Source organism: Poecilia mexicana, unplaced genomic scaffold (assembly GCF_051168715.1).
Source record: "Poecilia mexicana isolate PSO_F unplaced genomic scaffold, ASM5116871v1 scaffold_10, whole genome shotgun sequence".
Lineage (NCBI taxonomy): Eukaryota > Metazoa > Chordata > Actinopteri > Cyprinodontiformes > Poeciliidae > Poecilia > Poecilia mexicana.
The window spans coordinates 15234048-15254240 of record NW_028263379.1 but is presented as its reverse complement, the minus strand read 5'-3'; the positions used below and the strand labels follow the sequence as shown (position 1 = coordinate 15254240).

General features: G+C 35.3%; 3 protein-coding genes across 5 annotated transcripts; all 3 read right to left on the bottom strand.

Moving 5' to 3' along the window:
- Nucleotides 1–741: 741 nt before the first annotated feature.
- LOC106923351 (uncharacterized) lies at nucleotides 742–4802 on the bottom strand. The gene is made up of 5 exons (XM_088009483.1): nucleotides 3842–4802; nucleotides 3400–3744; nucleotides 2968–3303; nucleotides 2421–2514; nucleotides 742–2035 (listed from the first exon to the last, which is right to left on the bottom strand). Exons 1-4 carry the CDS (start codon nucleotides 3897–3899, stop codon nucleotides 2423–2425), a joined length of 831 nt encoding a protein of 276 aa, XP_087865609.1. The 5' UTR covers nucleotides 3900–4802; the 3' UTR covers nucleotides 742–2035; nucleotides 2421–2422.
- Nucleotides 4803–4899: 97 nt separating this feature from the next.
- LOC106923350 (uncharacterized) lies at nucleotides 4900–8824 on the bottom strand. Its single transcript, XM_014996334.2, has 6 exons — nucleotides 8699–8824; nucleotides 8206–8550; nucleotides 7780–8109; nucleotides 7094–7207; nucleotides 6197–6243; nucleotides 4900–5322 (listed from the first exon to the last, which is right to left on the bottom strand). The coding sequence occupies exons 1-6, from the start codon at nucleotides 8769–8771 to the stop codon at nucleotides 5176–5178; spliced, it is 1056 nt and encodes a 351-aa protein (XP_014851820.2). The 5' UTR covers nucleotides 8772–8824; the 3' UTR covers nucleotides 4900–5175.
- Nucleotides 8825–16445: 7621 nt separating this feature from the next.
- On the bottom strand, nucleotides 16446–18336 carry LOC106923366 (uncharacterized). Of its 3 annotated transcripts, none has more exons than XM_088009486.1 (5): nucleotides 18249–18336; nucleotides 17789–18133; nucleotides 17359–17700; nucleotides 16992–17085; nucleotides 16446–16702 (listed from the first exon to the last, which is right to left on the bottom strand). In XM_088009486.1, exons 1-4 carry the CDS (start codon nucleotides 18304–18306, stop codon nucleotides 16994–16996), a joined length of 837 nt encoding a protein of 278 aa, XP_087865612.1. In that variant the 5' UTR covers nucleotides 18307–18336; the 3' UTR covers nucleotides 16446–16702; nucleotides 16992–16993. The 3 variants fall into 3 exon arrangements, with proteins under 3 accessions (XP_087865612.1, XP_087865613.1, XP_087865614.1); XM_088009487.1 differs by having other exon boundaries at nucleotides 16446–16671; XM_088009488.1 differs by having other exon boundaries at nucleotides 16446–16632.
- Between the last annotated feature and the right edge of the window lie 1857 nt (nucleotides 18337–20193).

Below are 20193 nucleotides of genomic sequence, written 5' to 3'. Positions count from 1 at the left end.
AATGTGGACACAGAATGGAATGGTTCTCTGACTGTAGGGAGTGCATACTGCAGAACAACTGTGAGACAGTGCTGAGGAAGTGGTGGGTGCAGCAGGGGCTCAAACCAGCACTTTCTGCTAACTCGTTTTTGAAAATAAAAAAAGTCATTAATAGGGACTGAAAAGTTGATAAATATAGCAACAAAGTAGATTACTTGGCAACAGTGCTTTCCCTCATCCTGACCACAACTCCACTGCTCATCCCCACACTTGTCCATATTTGTCTCTTCACTTTGGTGAAATGTTGCAAAATCAGGGCTGCTGGAGTTATGTTGTTACATTGGATTTAGTTTCACTTTAATCATATAAAAGATAGCATTTCTATTAAAATAAACTTACCATATTAAGTGAGAGCTTTAAAACAAACACCTGCATCCTTTATTAGTTCCACCCTCTGGAGAGGAGCAGATGTTGGTCAAATGTAAATATATGAAGGTCCTAATTCAGTAGGTTTTATCTCTACAGTGTGGAGGAGTGATAATGTGGCTTTGAGAAAAAACGGGATAACATAATTTAATCTCCAGCTAAACCAAGCTACTCCACAATACAGTATCGTGCCATTGTAGTAGGTATCAGTGTTCATTGAACATTGCAATTTTTTTACAGTGTTTTTTTTTGTGTGTAATTTTCAAGGTGCTAGAAAATGTTCAGAAGAAACAAATGGTAACCTGAATGTCACAAAAGGAAAACAAAAACTGTTCATCAGAGACTCTCTTCTTTAATGTTGGATGTCAAAGGGTGTTACAGAATAATAATAATCATAATGATACATTTTATTTAAAGCATCTTCCAAAACACTAAAAGACATTGTGGCAACAAGATAGAAACAACACAACAATAAACCAACCAACCATGAGAAAATTACATAAATCAAACATTACAGAAAATGCTTTGAGGAGCAATGTACTTTCTTTGACTAATTTAATAATAATAATTATAGAAATACATCTAACTTGTATAGCCATTTTACGACACTCAGGAAAAGCAGACAGTTCAGAAATAGTTTGACCAACAGGGGGCGCTCAGTCTATGTTCAACACATTGGATTTAAAGCACAAGATGATCTAGTAGTCATAAAGTGCAGCAGAAGGAAAACAAGGCGGTTGTTCCAGGGTACATTTTCATTTATGCACCATGGCACTAAAGTCAACTATCTTACTTCTAATGTACACAATGTAAATAATAAGGTCCTAATAATATGTGACGGGATTGTAAAACTAGCTAATTTGACATTTTCCTTGCTTTTATGGAGTAACAAAAATTTAAGTTGAACTGGTTGCAGAGATATTTGTCAATTTCATGTCAATTAGGAATCACAACCTGTTTGGTGTGAATGGTTTTACATACTTTGTAGTTTTAAAAAGCTTAATTATGTATATACCGTGTTTGAACTACTGTTCGTATTGTGAATTAAGAAACTGACAAGCTGGAACTGCTACTACTAAAAAGATACCTAATATGTACCCCATTTCAATATGTTTTACATGCTTTCAACCATTGCAACTTAAAAGTAGCATGAACAAATATTTATCTACAGTATTTATACTATTATATAAATATATATAGCATGTATAATATTATATAAATATATATATAAAAAACTTCAGATAAATGCCTTTTCAACTGTATTTGCTTGTTAAAAATGAAATAATTCAGAAAAAATGAACACAGATAATTCTATGAAAATGTTTGCATTATTAGGTAAGATTATAGGAATAAAGATAATACAGAGAGAGGGAGAGAGAAAGAGAGAGTGTGTGTCTCATACCTAAAAACAACATCTTGCAAAATTTAGAGCACAAAGTTCCTGTTGTCTTTTTTACAAAGCTGAACACAAAGAAAGCTTACAAGAAATGTTTTGAGTATTTTGTGCATGTAGAAGGACAGATATTCTCTTCTCAAAATTCCAGTCAGTACTTGTTGATAGACGATAATGGCCTCTTTTCTTTCTTCTTGCAGTATAGAAAAACTCAGTCACCAGATTCCTATTTGGATCCTTAAAACAATTGTTTCAAGAAATATCAGAACTGGAGACCAAATAATATGGAATATATTTCATATGGCTAAATGGGAATTTTATAAATATAGCCAAAAAAGAATTGCAAATTTTGTGTAAGCAGCAAACAAATACACTTGTGTGTGAACATGCTTGTGTTACTAACGTTCCATGTTAGCTGATGAAATTAGTAAAAGATATAAAAGTAGAAATATTACATAAAATATACATAAAAGTAGAAATTGATGTAAACTCAAATGTTTTTCTTTTTTTATTTTTTACTAATTCTCAAGGAATTCAGCAGATGTTTTGTGATATTCTACCAGCATAAATTAAAGGTTTTGTAATAAACTGAAACAGTTTATAAATAACAAAATAATCTTACCTTTAATCTCTGGAGAATATAAGAATTGAAATCACAATTCCACAAATACCCAACAGCACACCCAAGACAATGAGAACAGGTTCCACACGTTTACCTTGCAAAAGAGATAAAAAAAAATAATTATTAAAGAAATTAATACATATCAGATGTTATTTGTTAAGCTTAAATTCAATTATTAAATGTGTTTCTGACAAGCAAATTTACTTGCATAAGGAATTGTCAATTAATACATATTTGGTCATTTAAACAGATTTTATTACTAAGATTACGCTAACTATTAATCAATAAAAATCTAAAAATAAAATGGTGTGTGATTATACTTTTTTTTCCTCATACTGCACATCACAGAATTCAAAGTGATGAAGAAATTAAATATAAAAAAGTAATTTCTTTTCAAAAGTAAAAACAATTAACCAATTTTAATATTAGTTTATCTTGGTTGACAGCTGTCTCAGTCCTCAGCCCGACCTGATATCTAGAACAGAATGAAACTGTAACCAAACAACCCAGTTAGTGCTTCAAAGTGCATCTAATTTATTACACATACTCATCTCTACTGTAGTTCCTTCTCCAAACAGGATTTTTCCACATGTGACCACAGCGCAGTAATATATTCCAGTATCTGAGGAGTTCTGTATAGTTTTGGACAGCTGGAAGACACGGCTAGTATTACTATTCTTGTTCTTCTGAGTGTAAATAAAACTCAGATGGGATTCTCCAAATCCAGCTCTGAACCAGTACACATTGTAATCAGATGGATTATGATTGGTGTTTTCTCTACTGCTGGAGAGAAGAGAACAGTGGAGATTAGCTGTGTCTCCCTCCTGGACTGATGTTGATTCTGGAGTTTGTCTGACATGGGTCAGTGTTCGACTTTTGCAATCTAGAGTGCAATAAAAATAAACATATTGTTAGACGATTACATGGAAATCTTGTCTGACATGAAATGATCAGTTTGACGTAAAATAATAGAGCTTACCATTTACGGCCAAGTAGATTCCTGTAGAAAAGCTCTGAAAATAAGCAGTCCCACTTTGACAGAAATATGTTGCTTCATCCTCTTTAATGATGTCCTTAATAGTAAGAGAGTACTGAGAATCTCCTGGCGTAAATTTAAAGCGATTGTTGTCAAATTGTTCACTGAGTTTCTGTTCGCCTAAAACTAATGAAACAACTATCTGGAGCATATGTCCAAGCGGCTGCCGGTGCCAGTAGAAGAAGTCGCCTGCCTCGTTTGAATGTGGACAATGCAGAGTAACATTCCCACCAACATCAACCACTTTCAAAGGGATCTGATGAGGAACCTCATTAGTTTGAGTCAGAGCTAAAAACAGAGACATTTTTAAATTAGTAATGAGACACTCTACTATATAGAGAAACTCTAATTTATTAAACTATTTTATGTAAGGCTGTGTACTTACATGCTGCAGTCAGAAGAATCAAAGCAGACAGTTTTCTAATCATTGTGGCAAAATGCATTTTGCAGAACCGACACGTTGCTACTCAAATGAAGGTTTACTCACAATATCTTCAAAGTCTGTAGAGTGAAAATTGTTGTGATAGGCTGAAAAGTAGAGAGTGCACTCCCTCTAACGTCCCTCTAATACAATGTCTACATTTTGTTACAGCCTACATGGGTTTCTCAAACACCCTTAATGATCAGCGTTATAATGCTCTTTATTCAAATACCAATTGAATATGGTGGTTGATAATGATTTTATGTGCAGGTTTAGTTTTTAACTGTTACAGTTTCTCAACACAATGTGGTTTTCTGTCTAAATAAAACTGAAAGATGAATTGATTAAATTGTAAAGTGATAGCATGTAGTATTTAGATTAATTGATACTGAAAAGAAGATTGATTTATCCCTACATTGAACACTGAAAGTGACCCTGGTATGTATAGATAGATAGATAGATAGATAGATAGATAGATAGATAGATAGATAGATAGATAGATAGATAGATAGATAGATAGATAGATAGATAGATAGATAGATAGATAGATAGATAGATAGATAGATAGATAGATAGATAGATAGATAGATAGAGTTTGACCAAAGATTAAAGAGGTTCAGGTAAAGATTTATCATGGGATTGTTGGGTTCAGACTTGAGAAAAACCTGAAAAATTCTATTTCATTTGAGTTGTTGGCAGAGGAAAGGGGTTGAGCAGATAATAAAAAGGGAAAAGGTTTACTTGGCCATGAGCTTTGTTTTGTGTTTGAAGGGTTCTTCCAAATACGCAGCTCAATGAAGGGCTTGGCGACAGAGTTGGGGAAGAAGAGCAAAGGAAATGGACCACCGGGTTCATCTCAAAACATACGAGTGAACATGGAGAAATCCTGAGGGTCAGTCACTGGGTAGTATCATATAATATTATTAGAGAATAACTCAAATATCATAAAGAGGTCTAATGTCACATGGAGACCCTCCTGGGGGTGGGTGGATGGATGGATGATGTAATAAGGTTGTTGCAGGTTGTCTGGGAAATACTTTATTGTTGATAGAAACATGCAATGTTTTCACAGTGCGCTACTGAACAATGTTAAATCTTTTTGTCAACAATTTGTATACAACAGTTGTTTTTTTATACCATCATCCAATTCTATGAGAAAAAGTTTGCAGAAAGCATGGTTTGCAACATTTTAGTAGTAAAATCTGCAGCGCTTCAAAACCAACAAATGCACAATATTAATTTGTTGTCAGTCATGTAAGCATGTTGTGTCCAAGCTCTACACACACACAGGTCCTGCTCTAAGACGTTTCACGCAGTGTGGGATGACCTCCTCTCACAGCTGAGTACACACACTCTGGTGGTGATTCTGTTCTCTTCTTCACGCCTTTAGTCTTCCTTGTGGCAAAATTAAGAGCTACATAATTGGCTTCATCTCCACGAGCATCCTGCAAATAATAATTATTTTACATTACTTATTATAATAATGTACATTATTAATGTTATACTCCGAGCTTCATCAATTCATACCCCCATTTTGAGTAGTGCCATTTTGTCCCGTCCTACTTCCACTTTATTACTTCACACAAACCATTTCAAATGTATGTAGTCACACCATAGAGTGACTTTTCTGTTTTTTTGTTTTTTTTTTCTTTTTGGTGTGTTCAGGTATTTTGTTGAATTATGGCGATAGTGTATCAGTCGGATATGTACTGTAATTTAATTGTACCATAACTGAAAAATGCAATTCATTCTGATTTATTTTGGTTCTGATCCTTGTTTGGGCCAGATGATCTGAAATACCATGATCCATTTCTATGAGAAAAAGTCCGTAATGTCTAGATCCCAGTGAATGACCCAGATGTTGTATTGAACTAATAATGAACATTTTGCAGTAGCACAGCATGGATGCATTCTATAAATCACTGATTCTTGATTAATACAAATCCCAAAGTAGGAAACACTGTTTCGTACCCAAAAACATCAGGTGAGAAGCAACCAAAACTATAAAGGTACAAAATGGCAAAGGTGTGCAGTAACCAATCCCCTGTAGTAACCAAAGTTTTTTTATTTTTTTTTTTTTATAACACTGTCACACTTGCTCACGATGAAGTTTACAATCAAAATGAGTCAGCAATACCCTCATTGTGGTATATAGACTAATTTTATAACTTAATACCATTAGGAAGAAAATGTAAAATATTTTAAAATAACTAAATTTGACACATCACCTGTCACAGACAGGAAAGCCTGAACTGTCCTGAAAAATGACAATAAATGCATTCTTCTGTAAATTTGGTGCAATGTGGCAATCAGACTTACTGTGTCACTTGGTTGGTTTCCCAATGTCTTCTGTCGTCCAGACGGGCCTGTAGCAGAAATAAAGCTGTCAGAATGAACTAAGATTAAAACTAAGATTCCCAAAATTGTACAAAATCAGCCTTTCATCAGAATTTATCGCAAAAGTAATGTTCTATGAATGTACAAGTGAATTTTTTTTTCTTTTTTTCTTTTTGGCTTTGTACAATTTTATCTGTTGCAAATCACTCTTTCAGTTTTCCAAATTATATTAATGTGATTATAAAAAAAGACATGCATACACGTATGCAGGCACACACTTACACACACACACATTCACACACACGCATACATATGAAACAGGAAGGTTCATCATTAAAACCCAGATCTATCTAGCAAAACGCAATATATGTGCACACACTGTGAAACATTGCTGCCCTCAACAGTAGACTCAGGTACTAAACCCATGTATTCTACCACAAGGAAAAGAGGTTGCAAATTCAGTTGCAAAACTATCAGATCTCTAAATATAAATATTTCCCTTCTCTAAAGCTTCACAATATTCTAAACCTACTTAACACTAATGCAGCCGTTGATTTTCTGATCATAGTTTTTATCATAGAGAGAATCAGGTCAGGCTAAATCACATCCACTACAGCTACCTTTCTTAAAGGAAAAATAATTTCAGCTTTAACTGTCAAATAGAAAATTTACATTGTATCAAAAAGATTGCACAAGTTCATAAAATAGGAGAGAAGAAATTAATACATATGTCATGCTGAAAAGACACTAGAAATAGTTCTAATAGTATATGAATTTCAATATGCTTGAATTTAAACGAACCTTGAATACCCTGATAGAAATAACTCAAAATCGTATATACATTTGTTTCTGGAAGAGTTCTGTATTTGACAAACCTACCTTCAAAATGTCCAAAACCTTTTTGTTTTATGTAGACAATAAGAGAAATAATTAGCGTCACACAGCACGCCAACAGCACACTAAGTACAATAACAGCTGGAATGAATTTTGAACCTGAAGGAACAAAAAACACAAAGAAGATACTTTTAGTAGTATACTGCATGTATTAGTAATAATTACACTGAGTTATTTCAAACACTCTGAGATCAAATGGTTCATAATTAATGTTCAGTTAACTAAGTCAAGCAAATTAAGTTAGCCATAAATACATCATATCAGCGAGGTGTGAAGTCATTAGTAGACAAGAGTAAAATAGGGGAATTGTTTGTCCTGAGCATTTTGATTTTACTTTCAACCAAGAAAACAAATTCTAATATGAATAAGAAGTAATTTTACAATAGGCAGGGATGCAAGAAAAAGCTTGTTTTAGGAAACAAATTTTGTGAGACGTTTAGCAAGAAGTTGTCTGCATCAGATAATCTAAATAATCCACTTTTCCTTTTCAGATGAACTATCTGTATTTTAAAATGCTACCTATTGTATCATCTTTCAAAAAAATAGGTCTTTCTAAATCATAATCAATTTTGAAGTGTTTATTAATTGAAACCTTTAATAATTTAAGCATTTAGCAGTTAAGACACTTTTTTGAACGTTACCTCAAAATGAGTTTGTTTGATTATACATACTCATCTCTACTGTAGTTCCTTCTCCAAACAGGATCTTTCCACATGTGACCACAGCGCAGTAATATATTCCAGTATCTGAGGAGTTCTGTATAGTTTTGGACAGCTGGAAGACACGGCTACTATTACTGTTCTTCTGAGTGTAAATAAAGCTCAGACGGGATTCTCCAAATCCAGTTCTGAACCAGTACACATTGTAATCAGACAGATTATCACTGGTGTTTTCTCTACTGCTGGAGAGAAGAGAACAGTGGAGATTAGCTGTGTCTCCCTCCTGGACTAATGTTGATTCTGGAGTTTGTCTGACATGAGTCACTGTTCGACTTTTACAATCTAGAGTGCAATAGAAATAAACAAACTGTTAGACGATTACATGTAAATCTTGTCTGACCTAAGAGTAGATGTATGTTGTAACATAACAGAGCTTACCATTTACGGCCAAGTAGATTCCTGTAGAAAAGCTCTGAAAATAAGCAGTTCCACTTTGACAGAAATATGTTGCTTCATCCTCTTTAATGATATCCTTGATAGTAAGAGAGTACTGATAATCTCCTGGTGTAAATTTAAAGCGATTGTTGTTAAATTGTTCACTGAATTTCTCTTTGCCTAAAACTAATGAAACAACTATCTGGAGCATATGTCCAAGCGGCTGTCGGTGCCAGTAGAAGAAGTCGCCTGCCTCGTTTGAACGTGGACAATGCAGAGTAACATTCCCACCAACATCAACCACTTTCAAAGGGATCTGATGAGGAACCTCATTAGTTTGAGTCAGAGCTAAAAATAGAGAGAGAACAAGATAATTATTAAAACTGTTAGATAAATCCAATCACTTAGTTTTACAAAGCTTAACTCAAATGAACAAATGCATTCCTCTTTATATTTTCTATCAATTATGAACATACTGAATAAAAGTGATACTTACAAGCTATAGTGAGAACAACCAGAGCAGACAGTCTTTTGGTCATTGTGGCACCAAAAAATAAACAAAAAAACATTAGTCTAGCACTGACGATTCCTTCCTCTCTAAGTGAAGGTTTAGTCTCAGGTCTTCAATATGTTCAAGGGGCAAATTGTTCTGATTGGTTGAAAAGTTAGAAGTGCACTCCCTCGGAAAATAAGCCAATCCATGACTGAATTTAGTAAAACTGAGGTGAAACAATTTTTTTTAAAAAACATAAACATCCTAAGCAATTTGTGAATTTTGATAGAAAATTAAAAGACAAATTTAAAGCACTACCCAAGTTTCTATCAAAAATATTTTAATAGATTTTATTTTCAGTAGATTACAAAGTAGTCTGACATTTACTCTGAAAATAAACCTATTACTAGAATCTTAATTATTTTTGCCATAATGTACCTCAACAAAGCAAAAATGTATTTCATTTTTTATATGAACATAACTTCTGGACCTCTAAATAAACTTTATGTTCATATGCCAATGGCTCTTTTGCTGTTGATTTTAAAAATGGAGCTTAGAAAGAGAAAGAAACTCATATCTAACAAGGTTACAAAAGTAATTTTTAGAACTAATCCCTGACTTTTTAAGGCAGTTCACTCTCAGTACATCAAATCTTTCGTTTCATTAAAGGAGTTGCCTTCATAGAATCTGGAAATTGTTCACAGCTGGTCACATCAACAAAACTGGTGGGCATTTCACAAAAAAAGACACATATAAGATGATTAACCCTGCCAACAAACCACGATGAGAATTAACTCCTCTAATAAGCTTGGAGGTTATGATTCTCAACAGCTTCTTTAATTTCCAGTAATTGATTACACCATATTGGCAAATATGGGAGAAGATAGTTGTATTGGTCTGTATTGTGTTAAAACTGGTTCAGATTATATTAGACAAACCAGAACACAAATAAAGGCAAAATATTACATATGGGGTACCTCAAGGGGTGCTTTTATCTAGGATTTATTCGATCCTACAACTTCAGAACAAAGGGTGCCACTGGCGTTTCAGGAAATTAAGGCGAGACAAAAGACGAACAGCTGCATTGCATTCTGCAGTTTTATTTCTGGCTTTTCAGGCACAATCAGGCAATAAATGGGTGACACCAGGTGAGATGCAGAAGAATCCCGCACCAGACAAAGACATGCCTCAAAAATACTGCAGGAAACAGGTGAGGGGAATAACTGATCAGAAGACATGGGTGAAAAACATGAGCTACATTAACAGAGAACCAATAACCTAAATACATATAAACAAGAAATAAAACCTGACATCTGACAGAAAACTAAATCTATGAAACCTAAGAAACCCCGCAAAACAAAACATCCCAAAACACTGACATTGTGAAAATATATAGTCAGCAGACTATTGTGGGGCATGATGTAGTTAATATCAGTTTAATATAGCCTCACATTTTAGCTTAACTTGGCAAATATGAAGATTTAGTGTGCTAAATCTTTTTGCACTCAGCAATTTTTTTAGAAGACTTTTTCCTGCCTGATTTTTTTTTGTTCTGTTACAAAAGCAGACATTCTTACTTTTGTGAAATACGCTGCTTCCTTTAAGGAAGTCAGTCTTATTTATGGGTTGCTTTGCACTTTCTTCCTCACTGCTGCCTACAGATGAATTATCTGCTTGACTGTCATGTTACCAATCAAAACAGAATTCTGTCATTACTCACTCAGAGTGAGAACTGTGAAAAGAGTAGAGAACCAGTTATTTTGATTCGCTTGTCCATGTGCCATCAATAGTTACTGGTAACAAACAAGCACATGCGGGGGGTGGGGGGGCTGGGAGTGCTTGAGCACCTGCCCCTTTTGCTCCTTGCCCCCAAGTGCCCTTTTGTTTTTTTTTTTGTTTTTTTTTGATATTATTATTTTCTAAGCCCTCTTCTGACACATAATAGCATGTATTACATTTATTTATTTATTTATTTATTTATTTATTTATTTATTTATTTATTTATTTATGTACAACATAATAAGCCTTCCGGTCACGTTGTTACCTTTGACCTTTTGCCCGTGACGCATGACGCAATTGCCTCTCGCGCAGTGAGATAAGGCGGCTAACTGGAGCTCATCGTTCCAGTTACAGAACAGTTTTTGGTGAATTAAAAAAAAAAAACGTTTTTGGTGAATAAAGTGGAGTAGACTTGCTACTTGTCAGATGACAGAAAACACTGAAGTATCGTTTCTGCTTCAGCGGTTTAAGCAGAGAGGTAATGAAATACAACAGACACTGACAGGCCTCTGCGTTTGTCTTTCTCTTAAGAACTACTGAGTGGGAGGAGACAGCCAAGTGAGGAAAAACTGTTCTTATCTATCGATTCAGTTTTTTATCATACAGACATTAGGCTGTTGTTGTTGTGCTATTAGCTAGCTGCTAGCGAACGACTTTGCTAGCAAAGCTAGATAACAAAAAAGCTTCTTCCCTGTATCGCTAATGATAGCAGTCATTCTTCAGTATGGCTTATGCAATAGGGGCACATCGCCCCGTCCAAAATCGATCATCTCCATAATGGATATATGTCCGATCTTCTAATTTCCTTTGCTGCAAAATGTACATTGCATTTATTCTGGCGTTAGGTAAATGTATCTTGAAGGAGAATAGCACTTAAATAAAAGTACAACAAGGATATTCATTTGGAATATAAAATAACTCACCCTGAACTACCAGGATAAATATAATGAATGTATTAAAAGTGTGTCATTAATGAAGACAAAAATGTGTGATTTAAATTTTTTTTTAAGTTTTTTTTTTTAAGCAAAACTCAGCAGGCTTTTCTCATGGTGACATGCATTAACAATTGAATTTTTGCTTTTGTTTCTTTTTTCTGCAGTTCCACGTTAAAGTTTGATCCAACTCTGCTTTCCTGAATGGACCATCTTCATCATCACTGCAAGTGTAGCAAACAGGCAGCTCTTTTTTTGTAGGGTTATAAAAAACAATAGCAATAATAACAATACTAAATTATAATAACTTTATATTATATTATTACTACGATCATTAGAAATAGTCACAATAATAATTATCAATATAAGTAATACTAATTATTATTATTTATTATATTGATAATTTTGTATTATTATTGTTAACAATAACAATACAGGGTGTCATGGTGCCAAATGCACTTATGAACACCCTTATGCCTGAACATGGTGTTCGTTATGGACAGTCCATGATGAGCACAGAAGTCCAACAATAGAACACCACTAGAGTTCAGACCAGGGGGGGGCATTCCTCACAAACACACCCCTCCAGGTCTCGCTGTCATTGCTTCAATGCTCAGCCTTACTAAAAATCAGGAGGAGCACGACAGATGTACCATGCTGTCAGTCAAGATAACCGACAGCAAGGATTTTTAGTAGGATGTTTTTGCTGATATTTTACTAATTCTTTGTCAGTAGGTCTTCGAATACCGTAGATGTTCTGTTCTCTTGCTATTTTCTGTAGCGCACAGGTTAGGGTTTGAGAGTCACTTCTCTTCTTCTTAGAGCAAACTTCCCCAGCCGGATACGGCCTTCCAATGTTTTGGGTATGGTCTTTTGGGTACCGTCTCCCAAAGTCGCATTTGTTAGTGCAGAAGTTGAGTTTTACACTCCGCAGTCTTTTTTACATCACCAACTTCCCCAGCCGGGGAAGTTTGCTCTTTGAGATTGGTCAAATCATTCCCTAAGCCAGATCTCTTTTGGATATGGTCTTCCAATATCTACCAACTTCTTTGGTAACGCAGAAGTTGAGTTTTTACACTCAACAGTCTCACAGCAAACTTTCCCCGCCGGGAAAGTTTGCTGTTCCATACTTAAAACTTTTGCTGATATTTTACGTGGCCTTTGTCATTAGGTCTTCGTACACCGTAGATGTTCTGTTCTCTTGCTCTTCTCTGTAGCACACAGGTTAGGGTTTGAGAGTCACTTCTCTTCTCAAGGAGCAAACTTCTCAAAACTTGCTCTCTGAGTTCGGCCAAATCGTCCCCAACAACAGTTCTCTTTTGGGTACGGTCTTCCAAAGTCACTTTTGTTAGCGCACAAGTTGAGTTTTTACACTCAACAGTCTCATAGCAAACTTTCCCAGCCGGGAAAATTTGCTGTGAGAAAGTTTGAGAAAGTTTGCTATGGAACAGCAAACTTCCCCAGCCGGGAAAGTTTGCTGTTCCATGACAGATCTCTTTTGAGTACGGTCTTCCAAAGTCGCTTTTGTTAGCGCACAAGTTGAGTTTTTATACTCAACAGTCTCACAGCAAACTTTCCCAGCCGGGAAAATTTGCTGTGAGAAAGTTTGAGAAAGTTTGCTATGGAACAGCAAACTTCCCCAGCTGGGAAGGTTTGCTGTTCCACGACAGATCTCTTTTGAGTACGGTCTTCCAAAGTCGCTTTTGTTAGCGCACAAGTTGAGTTTTTACACTCAACGGTCTCACAGCAAACTTTCCCAGCCGGGAAAATTTGCTGTGAGAAAGTTTGAGAAAGTTTGCTATGGAACAGCAAACTTCCCCAGCCGGGAAAGTTTGCTGTTCCACGACAGATCTCTTTTGAGTACGGTCTTCCAAAGTCGCTTTTGTTAGCGCACAAGTTGAGTTTTTACACTCAACAGTCTCACAGCAAACTTTCCCAGCCGGGAAAATTTGCTGTGAGAAAGTTTGAGAAAGTTTGCTATGGAACAGCAAACTTCCCCAGCTGGGAAGGTTTGCTATTCCACGACAGATCTCTTTTGAGTACGGTCTTCCAAAGTCGCTTTTGTTAGCGCACAAGTTGAGTTTTTACACTCAACGGTCTCACAGCAAACTTTCCCAGCCGGGAAAATTTGCTGTGAGAAAGTTTGAGAAAGTTTGCTATGGAACAGCAAACTTCCCCAGCCGGGAAAGTTTGCTGTTCCACGACAGATCTCTTTTGAGTACAGTCTTCCAAAGTCGCTTTTGTTAGCGCACAAGTTGAGTTTTTACACTCAACAGTCTCACAGCAAACTTTCCCAGCCGGGAAAATTTGCTGTGAGAAAGTTTGAGAAAGTTTGCTATGGAACAGCAAACTTCCCCAGCTGGGAAAGTTCGCTGTTCCATACTTAAAACCTTTGCTGATATTTTACATACCCTTTGTCATTAGGTCTTCGTACACCGTAGATGTTCTGTTCTCTTGCTCTTCTCTGTAGCACACAGGTTAGGGTTTGAGAGTCACTTCTCTTCTCAAGGAGCAAACTTCTCAAAACTTGCTCTCTGAGTTCGGCCAAATCGTCCCCAACGACAGTTCTCTTTTGGGTACGGTCTTCCAAAGTCGCATTTGTTAGCGCACAAGTTGAGTTTCTACACTCAACAGTCTCACAGCAAACCTTCCCAGCCGGGAAAGTTTGCTGTGAATTTATCGTAGTTTGATTCCTTGTCGATGAAGGATTGAAAAGATAGTCATCGAACTCATCATACTCAGAAGTTTCGTCCTTATGACTAGTTATATCGAATGTGATCCCTGGAAGCAATTTGTTAAAAACTTTTCTCACTCCATTGTTGATCAAATATCCAGCACCGAAAGTGACTGGAAAAAACAAAAGCTGTTCCATACTTAAAACCTTGGTTAAACACCTTGCAAAGAGTCAATGACCTGCTTTGATATAACCTCCTGTTTTGAGATCCAAGCATTTAGAACCTCAGATGTTCTTTGATCTATGTCATAGATTTATGTCATAGATGAGGTCATAGCTACAAGGACCATTGTAGTTCTGGGGGAATGTCTTGCTTCTGATCGTTGCTATGGAAATGGTCAGATCAGTTCTCCATGACTCAAACTATTAACCCTTTTAACTGCGTCACTTAATCATTTTAGGTGGCATGATGAACTTCAGAAGGGTATCTCCCAGAGGCTAGGGATTAAAAGGGATTTTAATGGTTTATTAAGTTTAGAATGACAATGACAATAATTAAAACCATTAATTTAAGTAGCATTTTTCATCATTCCATCAGGTTTAAAATTCTGAATCATACTTAATATCTTAAAAGTAAAATTAAATGTAACTTACAAACATTTGCTGCTGCTGTTGTTGTAAAATGTGACATGAAATCAGGCATGTGCAGGTGGGGCTGGGGTGCTTGAGCACCTGCCCCTTTTGCTCCTTGCCCCCAAGTGCCCTTTTAGTCAATTTTTTTTTGGTATTATTATTTTCTAAGCCCTCTTCTGACACATAATAACATGTACTAAAATTATTTATTTATCTATTTATTTAATAAAACATTTTTGGTGAATAAATTGCAGTAGACTTGCTACTTGTCAGATGACAGAAAACGTTGAAATGTCGTTTCTGCTTCATCTCGGAGTAGCGGTTTAAGCAGAGAAGTAATGAAATACAACAGACACTGACAGGCCGGTGCGTCACTGCGGTAAAGCTAGCCTGCTCTGCGTCCAGCCGACCCAGCACAAAATATACAACTGCGCGGTAGCTCAAGACATTATGGTACACCCATTTACGTGCTGCTTTCATAATAAAAGCACACATCCAGTAGATGTTTGATCCACGGCAAACAGGTTTCCAGCCGCTGAAGTTGCAAAAAGAAATATCAGAAGTAATTGGGAACATTATGCAATGCTTAAAAACTCTGTTTCCAGTAATTTCTCTCACTTATGGCTGGAAGAGGGACACCTTTGGAACAAAACCAGCAAATGTCAACCCGATCTGATGTTTAATTCGAAAATAAAAGCCTATTAAAAGAGCACGTTTTTACTCCCCCCCTCCCTCTGAGGTAGCCTTGCCTATTGCTGAAAAACTCTGTGTTTCCAGTGACTGCTCCCACTTCTGGGTGACAGAGGGACACCTCTAGAACAGAACCAGAAAGTGGCAACGAGATCTGATGTATAATTTCAAAATAAAAGCATTTCAGAAAAGTCATTTGTATCTTTCCCCCCTAAGTTGCCGTGCCCATTGCTGAGAAACTTTGTTTCCAGGGACTTCTCTCACTTATGGGTGACAGAGGAAGACCTCTAGTACACAACCAGTAAATGTCAACCAGATGTGATGCTTAATTTCAACAATAAAAACCTAATGAAAACTTACATTTTTACTTTTTTCCCACTAATTTGCCATTCTCATTGCTGAAAAACTTTCTGTTTCCAGTGACTTCTCTCACTTCTGGATGACAGAGGGAGACCTCCAGAAGACAACCAGAAAATTTCAAACACATATGATATATATAATTTCAAAATTAAAGCCTTTTAAAATAAGACGTTGTTACTTTTATATTCAAAAATAAGTAGAAAATGTAATGAAGAGCTTCCTCACTCATCATTTCAGATTTAACTCAATCATATTTATATAAATTTTTTTTCTGTGTTATATCCATCACTATCTATCTATCTATCTATCTATCTATCTATCTATCTATCTATCTATCTATCTATCTATCTATCTATCTATCTATCGGTATTTATACTAGTTTTGTTGCTTAATTATACATACTACTTAGCAGGTTTGAACCACTGTCCATGCTGTGAATTACAAAACTGACAAGCTGGAAATGCTACTGGTAGAAATGTAATTTGTTCTTATTTTAAATAATTAATCTCTGTTTTACAACAATATTTTTGATAAATATTCAAAAGACTTGGTGTACATGTCAGTTCAACTGATTGTTCAGGTTAAAAATAAATAAATAAAAACACAAAGAGGAATAATGAAGTGGAAATTCTGCCACTTTGTTTTGTTTTGTGTTCACCGAGGCACAAAACAAAACATAATATCTTGCAACATTTCAGCAAACTGTTTATTGTCCTTTTTTACAAAGCAACATTAGCATTGAACACAAACAAAGCTTACAAGAAACATATTTCAGGTATTTTATACATGAACAAATACTGATATTTTCTTCCTCATTATTCTAGTCCATAGTAGTTGATAGATGATCATTTTCCTTTTCTTTCTTCTTTCTGTGTAGAGAAACGCGGGTGCAAATTCATATTTGCATCCTTAAAAGAATTGTTCAAAGAGATATCGGAACTGGGGACCAAATAAAAGAACAATTTTACTTTTCAATGTCAAAATATAAAAAATAAAAATTACAAGTTTTGTGTAAGCAAGTGTATACATATTTGCACATGCTTGTGTTACTACCAGGTGATTTATTCAGTAAAATTAGTAAGAAGATGTGAAAGTAGAAATGTTGATGAATATCCAGTTTTATAATTTACAAAAAAAATGTTTGACTAATAATTAAATATGTACCATAGCAGAAATAAAAGGTTTTTCAATAAACTATAAGAATATAAAAACAAAAGAACAATCTTACCTTTAATCTCTGGAGAATATAAGAATTGCGATCACGATCACACAAAGACCCAACAGCAGACTCAGGACAATGAGAACAGGTTCCAAAGGCTTACCTTGCAGAAGAGAAAGAAATAAATAAATTAATAAATAAATAGTCTACTAGTGACATGACACACAGGTCCATACTATGTATTCCAGAATTTAAAAGGAAAAGTTTTGAACAAGAGACACATTTTCAAAAGGAAAAATATAACAATTTAATTATGTTTATCTTGCTTAGCTCATTGAAAGTTGCGGCAGTTTTCAGTCCGACCCAAAGCGCTGAACAGAGTGAAACTGTAAAAAATTTGGTTAGTGATTTAAAGTCCATAGTTTATTATACATACTCGTCTCTACTTTAGTTCCTTTTCCAAATAGGATCTTCCCACATGTGAGCACAGCGCAGTAATATATTCCAGTATCTGAGGACGTCTGTATAGTTTTTGACAGCTGGTAGTCACAGCTCCTTTGCTGAGCATCACAGCTGCTTTTGTTAGTGTAAATAAAGCTTGAATGGGAGGCTCCGAATCCGACTCTGAACCAGTACACATTGTTTTTAGCTGGACATTGACCAGAGTTTACAGAAGTGTTGGACAGAAGAGAACAGTGGAGATTAACTGTGTCCCCGTCCTGGACTGATGTTGTCTCTGGGGTTTGTCTGACATGAGTCAGTGTTGGACTGTTATGATCTAGGATGTAATAAAAATAAACAGATTGTTAATAAAGACTATTACCTGAAAATCTTGTCTGACCTCTTTGAATAACAACACAGCTTACCGTTTACGGCCAAGTACATCCCTGCAGCAAAACGCTGAAAATAAGCAGTCCCACCTTGACAGAAATATGTTGCTTCATCCTCTTTACTGATATTCTTGATAGTCAGAGAGCACTGAGAATCCACCGCTGATAAATTAAAGCGATTGTTGTTAAATTGTTCACTGAGTTTTTGTTCAGTCAAGCTTCCTGAAGAAACTGTCTGGAGCATATGTCCAAGCGGCTGCTTGTACCAGTAGAAGAATTTGCGCTCCGTCTTTGAAAGTGGACAATGCAGAGTAACATTCCCACCAACTTCAACCACTTCCAAAGGAATCTGATGAGGAATCTCATTAGTTTGACTCAGGGCTAAAAAGGAGATAAATGTTAAATATCAGCCATGTATTAACTGCAAAGAGACACTATACTGTACATATAAACTGTTTCATAGCTTAAACTATTTTGCATGAGGCTTTATACTTACATACTGCAGTCCAAAGAATCAAAGCAGTCAGTTTTCTAATCATTGTGGCAAAATGCATTTGTATTGCAGAACTGACACCTTACTACCCAAATGAAGGTTTACTCACAATATATTCAAAGTCTATAAAGTGAAAATCATCCTGATTGGCTGAAAAGTGGAGAGTGCACTCCCTCTAATAAAATGCCTACATGCTGTTACTGCCTGCATGGGTTGGTCAAACATGCCTTAATGCTCAGTGTTATAATGCTCTTTATTCAAGTATAAATCTTTGGAGGGACTACTGATGAAAACTGGACTATTTGGCTATCTCTGGCATATTATGTGATGCACATTGTCCCTTTTGAAATACACAACAATAACAATTTAATGTGATTGTAAAGTGTAGTGTAGTGGCTGGTAATATTTTTAGGCTTAGTTTAATTGTGACAATTTCTCAACACAGTCGCGTTCTGTCCAATAAAACCAAACTGATTCACTATATTGAAATACCTTGAATTATCTGGAGATTTTGTAATAATAATAATAATAATAATAATAATAATAATAATAATAATAATAATAATAATAGATTGTGATTGTTAATGTTTCAGCCTTAGACACAACTGAAAGAACCAGATTTGTATCAATCCACCTTTGAGCAGAATTGATTTTCTAGAAAAAAGAGGTATTTTGTGACCTTTTCCACACATTATATTAATGTTTTTGTTCAGAATGAACGCTGACAGCAGACCAGGTAAGGTTGTTAGTTTCATATAAAATTTTAATTGAGGTTTGAAACAAGAAGAAAATGTAGATCTTGAATTCCCAGGACATCTGGTTCACTGGAACTCACCTGAGCACCTCAGACGAAACGCCAAACCCTGAGCATCACAGAGTCAGGCAGGTTTTTTCAGAGTACCTGCCTTCTTCTCAGGAAAGTCAACTCCACTTTTTGAAATGGGGAATTTTTTCCTCCTTATGCAAACAGTTATGGAGATCCTGATTTCATTTTCCAGCAGGACTTGGCACCGGCCCACAACGTCAGAAGTAACAAAATATAGAATAATGACCATGGTATCGTTGTGCTTCATCTGGCCACCATACTGGTACTGCTTTACAATAAGGCTCCCTTATAGATGGCTAATAAATAGTTTATAGACATGTTATTAATTCCTCTATAAAAACTTTATTAATGATTAATAGCGGATTATTCATTAAGGGTAAGAAAAAAAAAACTGCCTGGTTTCTTACCAAAAAGTGAGCCAAATCTGTTCACTTATATATTACATTTGGAGTTGTTATATTAAATATTTCAAACTAAGTTGCTTTCTAAATCTAATTCTTTAGCATATAATATTGCACTCTGTCACTGCATTTTAAGTATCTGCAACTATCAAAAAGGAGTCTTATTTTAAAGTATAAAACAATGCACTGTTTATTTTGACTACTAAACATGAATAAATGCCAAAGGGAGCCTTGTGCAAAGTTTATAACATGTTTTCATTTCCTAATGGCTAATAAACATTTATAATACCAAAAAGGAGACTTATTGTAAAGTGTACAGCATAACAATTTATTTATGAATAATCACCATTTTTAAATGCCAATATGGAGCCTTACTGTAAAGTGTGAAACAAGCTATACTTTCTTAATGATTGCTTAAACATTTAAAACGTTAGAAAGAGCCTTATTCATAAAACATGTAACCATTTATTTATGACCAGTATTTGTAACAATTGAACTGAGTCTGACTATAAGAAGAGTATAGCACAATCAATTTGTAAGTATTTCAAAACTTATGTTGCCTAAAACAACATTAAGAACATCAAAACTCCAAAATTCACCATACAAAATTAAAGAAAAATTATACATTGAAAATCACTTTAAATGAAACTGCGCATCTGTGTCGCTTAATCAAAGTAAATAGATCAATACAAAGCAAACCCTTAAACACACACACACACAC

Coding starts and splice junctions, on each gene's coding strand:
- LOC106923366 (XM_088009486.1), bottom strand. CDS start 18,306: ATGCATTTTGCCACAATGATTAGAAAACTGACTGCTTTGATTCTTTGG. Junction 18,134..18,248: donor GATTCTTTGGACTGCAGTAT/GTAAGTATAAAG, acceptor TCTCCTTTTTAG/CCCTGAGTCAAACTAATGAG. Junction 17,086..17,358: donor AGGAACTAAAGTAGAGACGA/GTATGTATAATA, acceptor CTCTTCTGCAAG/GTAAGCCTTTGGAACCTGTT.
- LOC106923351 (XM_088009483.1), bottom strand. CDS start 3,899: ATGCATTTTGCCACAATGATTAGAAAACTGTCTGCTTTGATTCTTCTG. Junction 3,745..3,841: donor GATTCTTCTGACTGCAGCAT/GTAAGTACACAG, acceptor CTCTGTTTTTAG/CTCTGACTCAAACTAATGAG. Junction 2,515..2,967: donor AGGAACTACAGTAGAGATGA/GTATGTGTAATA, acceptor CTCTTTTGCAAG/GTAAACGTGTGGAACCTGTT.
- LOC106923350 (XM_014996334.2), bottom strand. CDS start 8,771: ATGTTTTTTTGTTTATTTTTTGGTGCCACAATGACCAAAAGACTGTCT. Junction 8,110..8,205: donor AATCTACTTGGCCGTAAATG/GTAAGCTCTGTT, acceptor ATTGCACTCTAG/ATTGTAAAAGTCGAACAGTG. Junction 5,323..6,196: donor GAAACCAACCAAGTGACACA/GTAAGTCTGATT, acceptor TATTATTTGCAG/GATGCTCGTGGAGATGAAGC.